The following is a 16,723-nucleotide window of genomic DNA, read 5'->3' as shown; positions in this document are numbered from 1 at the left end:
TGCAAATTCTTATTCTTTTTAACAGTGCAGTCGGAAGATGATATTGTGCAATTTCTACGACACAATGCGACACGTTGCCAGAGAACGTGTCAAAAAGTTACTAACGTCGGGAAAGCTTCAAACTATAGCATTTTATTGTACCATTGCTCTACCTTATAACTGTGAAAATTATTTTTGTCATTTAAAGTCTTACCTAAAGTTGCTCTTAACTGATCGAAAGATTACATAAAAAATGCTTGAAATTAAAGACCGATGGTAATTCTACAATTTCATACACTGGATTCTTTTCCCTTCATGTCACACTTTATCAAATATAAATAAGAAAATCTCAGAAAACACATTTGTGTAAAGATATTTTATTAGGCGACAGTAACAGGATAAATTTTCAAAAATACGTTTCCGTTATACAGCATTGATTTCATAGTAACATAAACAGGTGCTGTTTGAAAACAAAAGTGTGTTCATATGACTGCCTAACACACAACAGTGCTGCAAAAATACTTTTGCTCCATGGAGGAGGTGCAGAATAACGCAGTACATACTTCGTTAAGACTTAAATAGATATGAAAGTGGAGTTGTATTAGACACTACTTACACGGAAGAAGTAGGCAGTTGCGGGTTGCAGATATGGAAGTACTTCAGTTTATGTTAAAATTAAGTTGATTCCGGTTAGGTTATCCAGCAAGAATAATATTTATAGAGGTATCAACATAGTACATTTCAAGACTAAGAATAACATAACAAAACTTCACAGCCATTTCAAGAAATAGAATATTACAAAAGTTGTGGGTGAAATGACCATATGAAGAGTTACTACGAGGATCAGATACACGCAATGTGTCTCTCAGCATGGGGTTACTACCATTATACCTCTTTTCACGGGCTGGTGTTAATAATACAAATTGTATTAGAAAGATACACATGTAGTCGGCACATAGGTTTGTGGCCTCTTGTAATGGCCGAGAACATGGACAAGATGTGAACTGTAAAAATATAAATGTTTAAATCTGTCTGAATGTATATCAACAAGTCTGATTCATTGTAGCATCTTCAGTAACGCAATGAGTTTTTTTGGAAAAAGGATTAACTTCCTGTTGATTACAAGACACTTACAGGAAGCGTGCTGGTTCACTTGGGTACATGAGGGGAAGGAAACTGGCTGTATTCCTCTTGAGGGGACTATCTTTAAATAAAGGAACAAAGGAAGATTATGGTTTAACGTTCCTCAGACGTCTTCAGACACGGAGCACAAACACGGGTAGGGGAACAAAGGAAAATCAAATTGGACCTGCTCATTTCAAGGAAATAGTCCCGGCGTAAATCTTAAGCTTAAGATATTTCGAGCGACTACGAAAAGTTCAAGTCTGGATGACCAGGCAGAGATTCGAAACACTTGCATCCCGAAAGTCTGAAAACATTTTGTGTTCAATACAGTCTCAAAACAATATTTTCGTGGACTGTGTACAATGCAATACAGTACAGTCACTTATATGTCCTCTACAACACCCACCGTTCAAGGTTACCCTCAGCTCCTTTCATATTCGCTGAATTTAGCTGTGTGTTCCTGAGTAGATTTTCATCGTTAAGCAGCATCAGCAAGGAATGTCCTTGACCAGATAAGAAGACCAGTGCAGTCCGTAAAGGGAGGGAGTAGTGTTAAGAGAAAATAAAATATCGAAGATAATATGTTATTGGGGAAGGAGACACTGCATGCAATTCTCGTTGTACTTGCGGAAACATATAACTGATACACTTGAGAACAACATGCTCCCTAACTCATGACTGTATTTACACTTAGAATGAACAGTCGGGGGATGGGTCTGATTGTCTTTATCCACAAGTATGTTCACACATTCACGAAAATTGTAATCAATTCCACTGAAAACTGTTCAACCTGCGGATCACTGCCTACACAGCGAGACACTTGGTAATAATTTTGACACTTGGTAATGAGACCGAAGTGCCCACAGTTGCGAATTATGGATTTGACCATTAAATCTTTATTTCTGTTTTATAGATTTTGCACTTTTGTTATGCAAACAACTGTGGAATTTTATTGTCGTCATCCCATCATGACCTCTGAACGGCTCACGAACTTTTCAATTTTCGAGAGAGACTTAGCGTCCTCGCTACGTAGCTGACTCCCTTGTAGGTGACGTAGAGAGCAACGCTGGCAGTCACCACAACGAACGCGATGACGTCGAGCAGTAGCAGCTGCCACCAGCTCAGGTCGAGGGCTGCACTACGCATGTGCGGAGCTCCCTTGTGGCGTATCACGTACTCGATCCACCACACGGCTCTGTCCAGCGACGTCTCCTGGTGCTCGCGGTACACTGCTGAGAAGCGCTCCATGTTCTCCCGATAGCTAAGCAGTAAATACAGGGGTGTAATTTCACGTGCTTACTATGACAGAAACATTTTTAAAGAGAGAAAATGTCATAACTTTTACAGTTGTTGCTGTTGGTTACCTAAACAGAATACACACAACACCTAGTACAACACATAAAAGTAGAACTAGAAAAGTACCACCAGACTTACAACATTTCTATAGCACTCCTATAAATCATGTTGGTCACTCTGAATTAATGGAACACTCGTAACCATGTCGAGCAACAATCAAAGTGTCAGTCACAGCGTTGTGAATGTGAGACTCATTTAGTATCACAACCCTCATCTTGGCAATCACATTAAGATTAAGAAGTTTGAAAATATCACCTACATTGTATTATACTTAACTGAAACAGAGAAGACTAAAACTTCAAATGACTGAGTTGTGGTGCTATATAAGAATATGAGAAAGTAAATACAGAAATTAGATAGCAGAGGAAGGTACCCTAAGGGTAACAAAGTGTTACGAAAAATAATTTGCAAAAGAAGGGTCATATTAGTAAGTAATTCACTTTTGCATCTATTAATACTTAAGCCGGAATGTGAGTGTTTAACAACGACCATTGTATGATAAAAGGATTAGTTAAGATACTGGGCTTAGGAAAGATCCAGAAACAGGGTTTACATCCTATGGGAAACGACAGAATATGACAAAGAAACAAACAAAATGCTGCTTATTAGAAAATCGAGTGAATTAAAGAAAAATCACAAAACTCTAATTTAAATCACATTTATAACAATTAATATAGTTGTTCAGAAAGTTTGGTCAGCTTCATACTCATTATTATAGCATAAAATATGAGGTAAGTTAGTAAATTGCACAGTGAAAACATCCATGAATGGTAGATGCATCAATATCTAAAGATATGAAAATGGTGTTGAAGCAAAAAAAATATTTACTAGTAAAAACAAGTGAATTAAATAGACATTACAAATCTTTCATTGTAATCAGTTACGAAAACATAAATTTTATGCATGTTCAGAAAGTATTGAGCTGATGTGTACACATAATGAAATCTGAAAACTGAGGTAAGACAAGTAATATTATCATAATCATATTGATAAAGATGTAAGAAAGTATACGAAAGTATGATCCCCAGTGAATGTAAAGTTCTGTAATTTATAGTGCCCCAACAAAAATTAGTAGGGGATATTAGGTGGAGAATAGCCATGTTTTTGTCAATTAAATAAAATTTTGCTTAGAAAGGTGAAGTTGTAGAAGTAGCTGAGCTTGCCAACTGAAGTCGGTTCTTCAGTAAGCTACGCCCAATACTTCTTTAGGCAAGCCAGAACGCCCAGCCTCAAGAACGCAAGTGTTAGTAGTGCCTCGGACAACGCCACGCATGATGTCTAACCGGACAGGACCTGAAGAGTTTCCTGAGGCGTATGAACTGAGCTTAATTTTGACAAAGTCATTTTCACTGCAGTCTGCATTCATGCCCGTTTCATTTTGTATCTTTCAAACTGGGCTTAACATGAACAGATGGTATACTGATGATAGTGCAGCAGAGTTTGGCTCAAATGGCTCTGAGCACTATGAGACTTAACATGTGAGGTCATCAGTCCCCTAGAACTTAGAACTACTTAAACCTAACTAACCTACGGACATGACACACATCCATGCCCGAGGCAGGATGTGAACCTGCGACCGAAGCGGTCGCACGGTTCCTGACTGAAGCGCCTAGAACCGCTCGGTCACATCGGCCGGCACAGCAGAGTTTTCTATTCACCAACCAGTGTAGTACTTAGGCAATCACTTTTCGCCTCACCTGTAATATGTTTGCCGAAATGGTAGCAGACTTTGACTGGCTCACTTCTCTATCTAAAATAGCAAATGGAGTGCAGATTCTACGTATTAGTTCCTCACAAAATTATGTATGAAGATGGTTACTTTGTAGATACTAACAGTTATATGTGCAATACTTTCCGGAATGCACTTCTGCGTGTATTCTGTTTGGTTCATTTAAATCTAAGATGTAATTAAACCTCTTCCATCGTTATTCCTAGTAGAATCATCTTTTGCATCCATTGAGGGCTCTACATTTGTACAAAGTAGTCGGTAACCATTACATTACAATGACGAAAAGTGTCTTTTTTCTGTTACTAACAAATTTCAGTAGCTGCTGTTTAATTTATTAAATTATTAGCAGCATAACGGAACATATATCAGATTTTTCTGCGAACCTTGCACAGTATTTGTTGTCTTCCTGATTACCGTTTAGATTACACCTTTATTTCAAGCCGTGAACAATAACCACCTAGTCTCATGTGGGTGAACCCACAAGTAACTTACTTACTTTAGAGCACCACAAGAAGGTCCTTAATTATCCATCACACATGAGCTATACAAACATTTTCTTGGAAACCCCATTTGGCCCAAAGCAGGTCTTTAGTTTTCCACCACACATGGGCTATAGAAACATTTGCTTTGAAATCCTAATTCATAATATATTTTAGTGCTCCACATTGTTACCCAGAGATTGCGCACAATGCAGGCTTGTGATACACGACCGTGCAAGTGCTCATTACCGTAATCCCACGGCTTGCTATAAATAGCCAGAGCAGCATTTCACCACCACACCCATCTCGGTACACCAACATACCACTTGGTCAATGACTGATAGCATTAGCGGTATGCTTGACGCTTTGATGGCATTGGGGCCAGTAGAGTACGTGACACCGGGGAATATCTGCTCGTCAAGAAGCCATCCAGCCAGCAATACGCGTCAAATCAGCGACCACTTTACTGCGGGTTACTGCTGTCAGGCCGTCGCTGTGTGTAAACTGCAGGGAATGATAGGGGTTTCCCTCCCCTCTCTTTCAAATCATCCCATCCTCTGACTTTAAATCACCTATCCCAGCCAGGGATGTTTTTCTTTTTCGTTCACTGGATATATAAAATTTAACATTCAATTTAAATTTGTAGATCTGTACATAGAAAGTTTTATTACACTGTCACTATTTTAACGTAACAAGCCTGCTCAATAATTTTGGAAGAGACGTTATTTGTTTTAACATTTCAAAACACTTCACACAGAATCTTCAATCTCACGCTGTCATTGTTGCTTTAATCTAACGTAAGTTCCGATATCCGTTATTCGCGAGCTTGCGAGGCAACTAACATTATTTTTCATTTGAGTGCGTGCAGGCTGCGGAAGAACTATGGAATTTCCTCTCATCCTTCAAACAAAGCAAAATTTCGTCATTCCTGAAGAGCAATACATTACCGGGAACGTGATTAAACATTGGCAGTTAGTATACTGAGAATACTGCTAAAGGAGTTAAAATAATCGATGAATCTAAAAGACGAAGTGGTAATGACGATGATAACGAAGAGAAACATAGTGAATGTTTGGGAACTGAAAACTGTGAGAAGTCTCAAGTTAGGGACGGGAGTGGCAGTAGACTTGAAACTACGTTTTCAAAATTGGCATAAGACTAAGCTGTTGCTGCCTGTACGTGAAAAATAAAACCCTTGGTAATGTCCAGCGTGTTTAGTAGTTCGTGAACTTAAGGTGGGAAGTATGGAACATGTACGAATCGCTAATACATTTCAAGAAGTGATTCTGGTAATAATGCCAAAAAACTACATGATTAAACGGTGATCATGAATTGCGTAGAATCATACGAGCAAAGAAAAGGAAAGTATAGAAAGATGCATGAGTGACAGCGAAAAGTTGTGGGAAATGCAACACCAAATAATAATAATAATAATAATAATCAGAACTGCTTTGTTGTTCAGATCTGCAAATGTAATAGCTAAACAACAATTATCATCCAAATTACATCCCGTGCTAATCGAACTAAAAATTTTAACGGTTTACAAGTCGGTAAAATGCTTCATTCTGACCAGGCATGCCGGAATATCATTACGGTTATTGAAAAATAAATGATAAATTATCTTGTTCACTTTCTTATACAATAGGATACAAATTTTAGTATCATGATGGGCGAAAGTACAACGCCTTCAAATAAAACGTGTTTAATAATACCTCTAGTTTGAGAGAGTTACTTCCAATTATTTTTTCGATGTTGTTAAATTAGAAAGTAGGACGGAAAAGATATTTTCAGTACACTAGTACAATTGTAAGTGAGACGGAAGAAGACGCAAACACACAGCTCGACAACTTAAGTAAGGTAGCCAGAAAGGTGGGACTGAGGATAGCCTATAACAAGAGAAAGATATTAAATACCACTGCAGACTGGGGAACACCGGAAGGCACTGTGGAAATGGTGGACAAATTTAAATACGTGGGAGAATTTATAACAAGAAGGAACAGGAGCAAGGTGGGAATAAAAGAGAGGATAAAGAAGATGAGGTCAGCCTTCTGCATGACTAGAGAGATATACAATAAAAAGAATATATCCACAGAGGCAAAGATAAGCCACTACAAGGCAACGATGAGGAATGCAGTATTATATGCTGCTGAAACGATGACACTAGGAAGAAATGGGGCAGAACAACTAGAGAAAGAAGAGAGAAAAATACTGAGAAAAATACTAGGTCCCAAAAGAGGTGGAGAGAAGTGGATGCGAAGACCTAGGGAGGAACTGTACCGGAACATGAGAACAATATCCGGGGAAATCAGACTCAAAAGGGCAAGGTTTGCTGGATATGTAGTTAGGATGAGTATGGACAGAATGACGAAGAGAGTGTGGGAAACAACAGGGAGAAGAAGGGGAAAGACAGGAACCAAGTGGGTTGTTGAACTTCGGAAGGACTGGTTGGAATTGGGGATCAAGGTCGAAGGAATGGAAAATTGCACGAACAAATATACACCGACCAATATGCCGGAGATCAATGACAGAGAAGAATTCAGAAAAGATTAGAGTGTCACCAGTGGAGCCAACAGGAGAAACGGACACTGAAAATTTCGGAAGAAGAGCGGGAGAGAAGAAGAGAAAGAATGAAGAGGTTCTGGGAGAAGAAGAGGAGATTGCAGTCCACGAAGGGGTTACCCGTAGTCCTACAGAGGCCGTAATGCAAGAAGAAGAAGAAGATTTTCAGTACACTGGTAGAAGCTCTTGAAAAGTGATAAATTAAATGCGGTGTACTAAAAACCCATCTTGTAGGTATCGCAACAGATGGTGCATTAAGGGCGTAGTGTAGCTGCTCTATTGCGAAACCATATAGAAAAGGACTTAAGTGTCGTTCTATGTACCAGCCACAAAATGCTACTAGCTGTCCTTGTGTTATGAATGACGTCGCAGATGTGTACCACATACAGATTGTTTTTTTTTTAAATTCCTTATTTTCTGTGTTTTATGAAAGTCTCAAACTTAGAGTCTAATAAAGGAAGTTTCACAAGAATTATCCTCTCAGGTATCAAAATTAGGCCATGTTTTTCATGTACCTCTGGTCACCTCGTCACTTAACGCTGTTCGAGCGCTTTCTGAAAGTCACAGTTCTGTAGCCATCTTTTTGAAAAAGACATGATATTTCCTCATCACCTAATGTGAGGTCTATCTTTGAAGGTTTGCTAAAATGTCTCGCAAAGCGGTCTCTTATAATGGAACTGGTTGCGCTTTATGAGACGCTAGAAGTTTTGTAAGTATTATTATTCCTTACGCGAAACAGAAATTCTTCAATCCTTAATGCAAAAAAAGAGATCGACGAGGCTGTAAAAACTATGGAAACACTGAAAACAGTGACTCCCTGCGAATTAGGATGATACTATCAAGGTTGGAAGAAGAGCGCACATTCAAAGGAGTCATAATTAATAAACCATCTTGCCTAGAATATAACAAATTTCAAACGTTTGGAAGACACTTATTTCTGTCTTATGTTATACATAAAACCACTCTAGAGACTTGGATTTTGTTTTTTCTGATGTCACGTGTCAATTCTTCGTTTATGTAAGAAGGTGAATTTTAAATGGAGTAAAAGAAAATGTGTGCCACTAGTTAAAAATTTTCGACTCTATAGAGAAACTCAATACAGTCCCACTGCTCTGAAATAATTTCTGATAGCAGTCGAAATTACAGCTACATCTATGGTTGAATGTAAACGCAGAATTATTACCATTAATCTAATACTGACTAGTAAGAGAAATCATTTACAAATCCTGACACTTTCTAATCAACTTTTTATGTCAATAAACTGACTTCCACATCATTGCTGCTGCGCCACGAATAGATACAGGCGTGGATTTGGGGAATTCTTGTAAATTTCACGCAGTTATGGCTGGAAGGTAGTACTTACGGGACCGGCTGTTACATCGGCTGGTAGGTGGAGGCAACCTTGATATCCAGCAAATGAACTTGCGAGGCAGTTTTACCCGACACCACTCACACGAAAGAAGGTACAGTCCGACGGGAACTGCATACAAGTGTGAAGTAATCACAGAAGCACAGGGCACTAACGTGCTGTGACGAACCACGTACACTATCTGGTCAAAAGTATTCGGACACGTGACTAAAAATGACTTACAAGTTCGAGGCGCCCTCCATCGCTAATGCTGGAATTCAGTATGGTGTTGGTTCACCCTTAGCCTTGATGAGAGCTTCCACTCTCGCAGGCATACGTTGAATCAGGTGCTGGAAGGTTTCTTGGGAATGGCAGCAAACAGGGATGTTATTGTCGTGCAACCACTCCGCCACAGGCCGTGCATTATGAACAGATGCTCCATCGTGTTGAAAGATGCAATCGCCATCTCCGAATTGCTCTTCAACAGTGGAAAACAAGAAGGTTCTTAAAACATCAATGTTGGCCTGTGCTGTGATATTACCACGCAAAACAAAGAGTGGTGCAAACCCCCTCCATGAAAAACACGATCACACCATAACATCACCGCCTCCGAATTTTATTGTTGGGACTACACACGCTGGCAGATGACCCTCACCGGGCATTCGCCATACCCACACCCAGCAATCGTATCGCCACATTGTGTACCGTGATTCGTCACTCCACACAACGTTTTTCCACTGTTCAATCGTTCAATGTTTACGCTCCTTACACCAAGTGAAGCGTCGTTTCACATTCACCGGCGTGATGGGTGGCTTATGAGCAGCCGCTCGAGCATGAAATCCAAGTTTTCTCACCTCTTTCGTAGTACTTGCAGTGGATCCTGATGCAGTTTGGAATTCCTGTGTGATGGTCTGGATAGATATCTGACTATTACACATTACGACCCTCTTCAACTGTCGGCGGTCTCTGTCAGCCTGTACGCTTTTGTTCTGTATGTGTCCCTTCACGTTTACACTTCTCTATCACATCGGAAACAGTGGACCTAACGATGTTTAGGAGTGTGGGAATCTCGCGTAGAGACGTATGACACAAGTGACACGCAATCACCTGACTACATTCGAAATCCTTGAGTACCACGGAGTGCCCTATTGTGTTCTCTTACTATGTCTAATGAGTACCTGGCAGTAGGTGGCAGCACAATGCACCTAACATGAATAACGTGTGTTTTGGTGGGTGTCCGGATAGTTTCGATCACATAGTGCACGTCGAAGTTATAACAGCCCAGAGGAACAAAGTCAGAAACGTAGGAAAAATACATAAGCAACCGATCCCAGAGGCTCGAATGCGGGCCATCGACGACGACCTTCTGGCGATGGATATTGGCAGCCAACTGGCCCATTGAAACTAGCACTAACATCCGCTGCACAGACGAGCCATAGTTGTGGCCGGACAGGCTTAACCTTGGAGCTGCACCAGTGCGAGGAGTGAGAGGGCTGCTGGCCTCTACTCTCTGGGGACATCGTCCTGCGGACTGCAAGCAGTCATCCATAGGGGCAGGGGCAGGGCCAGGGCGCGATCTCGCGACCTCCTGGGAGCAGAGCTATCTGTGGTTACTGACCTAACTGCCCTGGGCGGACGGCCAGAGCTGCTGAGCCTCAGCACACGACGGCGTTCGCCTGTTTCCGTTATACGCTCTACATGGGGCCCACGACTTGTGCTTGAGGGAGCAGCCAGCCGTGTCCCGGGCTACCGATCCCGGGCCAGTGGTGCAGCCAACACGAGTGGGGACTGCTTAGTCGTGGTGTGAGCGGGAGCGCATTGTCTGCAAGGTAGACGAACGCCGACGCAGCAGATTCTGGAAATGCCAGTGGCGCTGAGACACGCACGCTCGCCGCGTGGCGCCACCACCGGGATCCGTGGAAGGCTCGCTGTGTGGTTTTGATGCAATGCAGTCAGTGACACACTTCCCTGTGTTTCTCTGCACGCCTGAGTCACCCTTCTCTCCTCCCAGACCCTAGCTCTCAGTCGTTCTGACGCATTACAACTCCCAAGGGGGGGGGGGGGGTTGTAACATTGCTTGCATACAGAAATATCAGCAGCAAGATGGATCAAGTCTCAGTACCATTGCGACCTTGACAAATCTACTGTTGAACCCTCAAATCTTCAGGAGCGCTCTCATTCATGTCGTTTGTTCAAGTAAACTCTCAAAGTTAGAATCAGAAGTATATACTGAAGTATGATTTTGCAAATATTCTTTATCTGTAATTTGCAGATAACGTAGAGTTACGTAGGGAACTACAGAGGTTACGAATGGCGAGAAGAGAAAATTCTCATAATAGTACGTCCCTATCTACCATGATAGTGACTGCTTTTTTCAGTTAATCAGGGGAGGAAATATTTAGTTTTATAAATAACCTACAGATGGCTGTAGGTTTTGAGGGCTGGAATGACCATCGATACTGAGTATGTCTCGGTCATTATTGAAATGGGCTGCAAGGGATTTGTGGAATATTTGAATCTGCCAGTATTTGCATAATGTGCTGTTGGAGCGCCTGTAGGTATTATCGACAGCAGCGCAGTAGTTTTACTCAGAGGCAACAGGAGTTCATGGAACATATCATTGATCGAATTACGAAATTAAATACTAATACTTGCAAACTGACACATAATGCCAAAGTCAACAAAACTGTTCTTCAAGAGGCAGAGCATAGGACACCAGATGCATTCTTTCCGGGCTTGTCAGCTGAAATTTCTTCTAACAAGGGAACCTCCCCATCGCACCCGCCCTCAGATTTAGTTATAAGTTGGCACAGTGGATAGGCCTTGAAAAACTGAACACAGATCAATTGAGAAAACAGGAAGAAGTTGTGTGGAACTGTGAAAAAATAAGCAAAATATACAAACTGAGTAGTTCATGGGAAGATAGGCAATATTAAGGACATTGGGCCTGCAGGAGCGCCGTGGTCTCGTGGTAACGTGAGCAGGTTCAAATCTACCGTTGAGTGAAAACTTTAATTTTTTATTTTCAGTTTATGTGACAAACTCTTATGTTTTCATCACTTTTTTGGGAGTGATTATCACATCCACAAGAAAACCTAAATCGGGCAAGGTAGAAGAATCTTTTTACCCATTCGCCAAGTGTACAAGTTAGGTGGGTCGACAACATATTCCTGTCATGTGACGCACATGCCGTCTCAAGTGTCGTATAGAATATATCAGATGTGTTTTCCTGTGGAGGAATCGGTTGACCTATGACCTTGCGATCAAATGTTTTCGGTTCCGATTGGAGAGGCACGTCCTTCCGCCTACTAATCGCACGGTTTTGCGATGCGGTCACAAAACACAGACACTAAACTTATTACAGTGAACAGAGACGTCAATGAACGAACGGACAGATAATAACTATGCAAAAAGTAAAGCAAGTAAAATTTTCACTCGTGGGACGACTCGAACCAAGGACCTCTCCTTCTGCAGCTGCTCACGCTACCACGACGCTCCTGAGCTCACGTGTCCTTGATGTTGCCTATGTGGTCCATGGACTACTCAGTTTGTATATTTTGCTTATTTTTTCACAGTTCCACGCAACTTCTTCCTGTTTTCTCAATTGATCTGTGTTCAGTTTATCAAGGCCTATCCACTGTCCCAAGTTATAACTAAATCTGAGGGGGGTGCGATGGGGAGGTTCCCTTGTAAGTGAGAGTACAAGTTTCGGCAGCTTTGCTGGAAACAGATGCGGTGACTAGGCCTAGGGAATGAGGGTGGTTTTTAAAGTGGGAATCAAAACTTATCATTGTGGTCAGTCTAGACATAGTCGATCTACCCGTGGGAAAAAATCAGTTTGGAATGTGTAAGCATATTGGACATTCTCAGCAGGAACGTCCACAGGCGCAAGGAAGGTCGTCGCAGCACGGAACTCGCACTTCGACGTTAAAATAAAACAGAAACACTGCCCCCACTAGGCGGATTTCCCAGTAAATACATTGACAGAAGAAACATTACAACGCGAACAGATAATTAATGTAGAGTAATGAAATTTCGGGAATACATCTATATTTAAGTGATTAACACTGCAAGATCACAGGTTAGTGTAAGCACGAAATAAGCCACCGCAACTGTGAAATGCTCGTACTTTAATAACCAGTGTAATGGTCAGAATGTTGAATGCAAACATGCAAACGTAAATACATTGTGTTGCACAGATGCTGGATGTCAGTATATGGGATGGAGTTTGTAATGTGACAACGTGGCATTTAGTGAAAGCCAGGCATAATCAAGGCGCAACGGTAGAGAAAGTGGACGCTTAAGCCATCTGTGGGCCAGAATCGAAAGCAAAGCGGAAGTGCTTCCGCCTGGTGGCAGCTAAATTAAAGAGCGCTATGTGGGAGACGATCAAGAACGAAGCGCTCGTATTAAGAAGGGTGTAAGACAAGGCTGTAGCCTTTCACCCCTACTCTTCAATCTGTACATCGAGGAAGCAACGATGGAATTAAAGAAAGGATCAGGAGTGGAATTAAAATACAAGGTGAAAGGATATCAATGATACGATTCGCTGATGACATTGCTATCCTGAGTGAAAGTGAAGAAGAATTAAATGATCTGCTGAACGGAATGAACAGTGTAATGAGTACACAGTATGGTTTGAGAGTAAATCGGAGAAAGACGAAGGTAATGAGAAGTAGTAGAAATGAGAACAGCGAGAAACTTAACATCAGGATTGATGGTCACGAAGTCAATGAAGTTAAGGAATTCTGCTACCTAGGCAGTAAAATAACCAATGACGGACGGAGCAAGGAAGACATCAAAAGTAGACTCGCTATGGCAAAAAAGGCATTTCTGGCCAAGAGAAGTCTACTAATATCAAATACCGGCCTTAATTTGAGGAAGAAATTTCTGAGGATGTACGTCTGGAGTACAGCATTGTATGGTAGTGAAACATGGACTGTGGGAAAACCGGAACAGAAAAGAATCGAAGCATTTGAGATGTGGTGCTATAGACGAATGTTGAAAATTACGTGGACTGATAAGGTAAGGAATGAGGAGGTTCTACGCAGAATCGGAGAGGAAAGGAATATGTGGAAAACACTGATAAGGAGAAGGGACAGGATGATAGGACATCTGCTAAGACATGAGGGAATGACTTCCATTGTACTAGAGGGAGCTGTAGAGGGCAAAAACTGTAGAGGAAGACAGAGATTGGAACACGTCAAGCAAATAATTGAGAACGTAGGTTGCAAGTGCTACTCTGAGATGAACAGGTTAGCACAGGAAAGGAATTCGTGGCGGGCCGCATCAAACCAGTCAGTAGACTGATGACCAAAAAAAAAAAAAAAAAAAAAATGCGAGAGACAGTGTCTGGCTTGTGCTGCACTCTGACAGCGAAATAACAAAAGAATTAAACTAAATAATACTGTTATGTGTAGTAAAAATATAAATGTAATATTACTTTAATATATGAAAATGACTGTAATTGAATATTTTAATGCTATGGTATGTTTAATTGTAAATAGAGAACGTGGCGTAATGTAAAATAGTGTTTAGGACTGGGGGGAATCCCCGAGAATGAGAACAGTGTACAGATTGAGCGCGTAATACTGGCGGTAGAAGGTAGTTGGCGTAGCTCTGAGGCAGAACAAGTGTTAAGTGGCATAAAAGTGACTGCAGGTGTGTGCTACGGTAACGTTGCTAACAGACCAGATTAAAACCGAAGAAACTGCAAAAAGGTGGGAATTTAGGGAGATGGGACCTGGATAAACTGAAAGAACCAGAGGTTGTACAGAGTTTCAGGGAGAGCATAAGGGAACAATTGACAGGAATGGGGGAAAGAAGTACAGTAGAAGAAGAATGGGTAGCTCTGAGGGATGAAGTAGTGAAGGCAGCAGAGGATCAAGTAGGTAAAAAGACAAGGGCTAATAGAAATCCTTGGGTAACAGAAGAAATATTGAATTTAATTGATGAAAGGAGAAAATATAAAAACGCAGCAAATGAAGCAGGCAAAAAGGAGTACAAACGTCTCAAAAATGATATCGACAGGAAGTGCAAAATGGCTAAGCAGGGATGGCTAGAGGACAAATGTAAGGATATAGAGGCTTATCTCACTAGGGGTAAGATAGATACTGCCTACAGGAAAATTAAAGAGACCTTTGGAGAGAAGAGAACCACTTCTATGAATATCAATAGCTCAGATGGAAACCCAGTTCTAAGCAAAGAAGGGAAGGCAGAAAGGTGGAAGGAGTATATAGAGGGTTTATACAAGGGCGATGTACTTGAGGACAATATTATGGAAATGGAAGAGGATGTAGATGAAGATGAAATGGGAGATAAGATACTGCGTGAAGAGTTTGACAGAGCACTGAAAGACCTGAGTCGAAAGAAGGCTCCCGGAGTAGACAACATTCCATTAGAACTACTGATGGCCTCAGGAGAGCCAGTCATGACAAAACTCTACCATCTGGTGAGCACGATGTATGAGACAGGCGAAATACCCTCAGACTTCAAGAGGAATATAATAATTCCAATCCCAAAGAAAGCAGGTGTAGACAGATGTGAAAATTACCGAACAATCAGTTTAATAAGTCACAGCTGCAAAATACTAACACGAATTCTTTACAGACGAATGGAAAAACTGGTAGAAGCCTACCTTGGGGAAGATCAGTTTGGATTCCGTAGATATATTGGAACACGTGAGGCAATACTGACCTTACGACTTATCTTAGAAGAAAGATAAGGGAAAGACAAACCTAAGTTTGTAGCATTTGTAGACTTAGAGAAAGCTTTTTACAATGTTGACTGGAATACTCTCTTTCAAATTCTAAAAGTAGCAGGGGTAAAATACAGGGAGCGAAAGGCTATTTACAATTTGTACAGAAACCAGATGGCAGTTATAAGAGTTGAGGGACATGAAAGGTAAGCAGTGGTTGGGAAGGGAGTGAGACAGGGTTGTAGCCTCTCCCCGATGTTATTCAATCTGTATATTGTGCAAGCAGCTAAGGAAACAAAAGAAAATACCAGAGTAGGTATTAAAACCCATGGAGAAGAAATAAAAACTTTAAGGTTCGCCGATGACATTGTAGTTCTGTCAGAGACAGCAAAGGACTTGGAAGAGCAGTTGAACGGAATGGACAGTGTCTTGAAAGGAGGGTATAAGATGAACATCAACAAAAGCAAAACGAGGATAATGGAATGTAATCGAATTAAGTCGGGTGATGCAGAGAGAATTAGATTAGGAAATGAGTTTTGCTATTTGGGGAGCAAAATAACTGATGATGGTCTAAGTAGAGAAGATATAAAATGTAGACTGGCAATGGCAAGGAAAGCGTTTCTGAAGAAGAGGAATTTGTTAACATAGATAGTATAGATTTAAGTGTCAGGAAGTCGTTTCTGAAAGTATATGTATGGAGTGTAGGCATGTATGGAAGTGAAACATGGACAATAAATAGTTTGGACAAGAAGTGAATAGAAGCTTTCGAAAGAATGCTGAGGATTAGATGGGTAGATCACATAACTAATGATGAAGTATTGAATAGAATTGGGGATAATAGGAGTTTGTGGCACAACTTGACTAGAAGAAGGGACCGGTTAGTAGGACATGTTCTGAGGCATCAAGGGATCACCAGTTTAGTATTGGAGGGCCAGTTTGGAGGGTAAAAATCGTAGAGGGAGACCAAGAGATGAATACACTAAGCAGATTCAGAAGGATGTAGGCTGCAGTAAGTACTGGGAGATGAAGAAGCTTGCACAGGATAGGGTAGCATGGAGAGCTGCATCAAACCAGTCCCAGGACTGAAGACCACAACAACAACAACATGAGTGGAAAATCTGTGCCCTTCAGGTGCAGTTGAAAAACGCACAGGAGGAGCTACATAGGATGAGGAGGGAGAAGGGGTAGGGGAATGGGATCTGGCTGTTGGTAAGAGATCTGCTAGGAGAAGGAGATTTTCAGATAGTTTAACTATTGGTGTTTTTAATAGATATGACCAACTTTCAGAGTCTAGTGGAGAGGAATCTTTAGTAGTTGTAGGTGTAGGAAGTATGCAGCAGACCTCAGCAGTTACGGTGGCTAGGACAGTTGCAAAGTCTAAGAGAAAGAAGAAGGTTCTGCTGTTAGGTAGTTCTCATGGCAGAGGTGTAGGCCAGCAGTTGCAGGAAGTG

General features: G+C 41.2%; 1 protein-coding gene across 1 annotated transcript in view; it reads right to left on the bottom strand.

Annotated features, from left to right (window-relative positions):
- Positions 1-355: 355 nt before the first annotated feature.
- Positions 356-16,723, bottom strand: part of LOC126473932 (UDP-glycosyltransferase UGT5-like) — an 85,108-nt gene continuing 68,740 nt past the window's right edge. The window contains exon 7 of the mRNA XM_050101290.1: positions 356-2,365. Coding sequence (XP_049957247.1) covers positions 2,089-2,365 — 277 coding nt within the window. The 3' untranslated portion in view covers positions 356-2,088. The remainder of the gene's footprint in view (positions 2,366-16,723) is intronic.

The sequence above is a fragment of the Schistocerca serialis genome, chromosome 4, assembly GCF_023864345.2.
Source record: "Schistocerca serialis cubense isolate TAMUIC-IGC-003099 chromosome 4, iqSchSeri2.2, whole genome shotgun sequence".
Classification (NCBI taxonomy): Eukaryota; Metazoa; Arthropoda; class Insecta; order Orthoptera; family Acrididae; genus Schistocerca; species Schistocerca serialis.
Note: the sequence above shows the minus strand (reverse complement) of the source record. Positions and strands in the feature narration are given on the sequence as shown.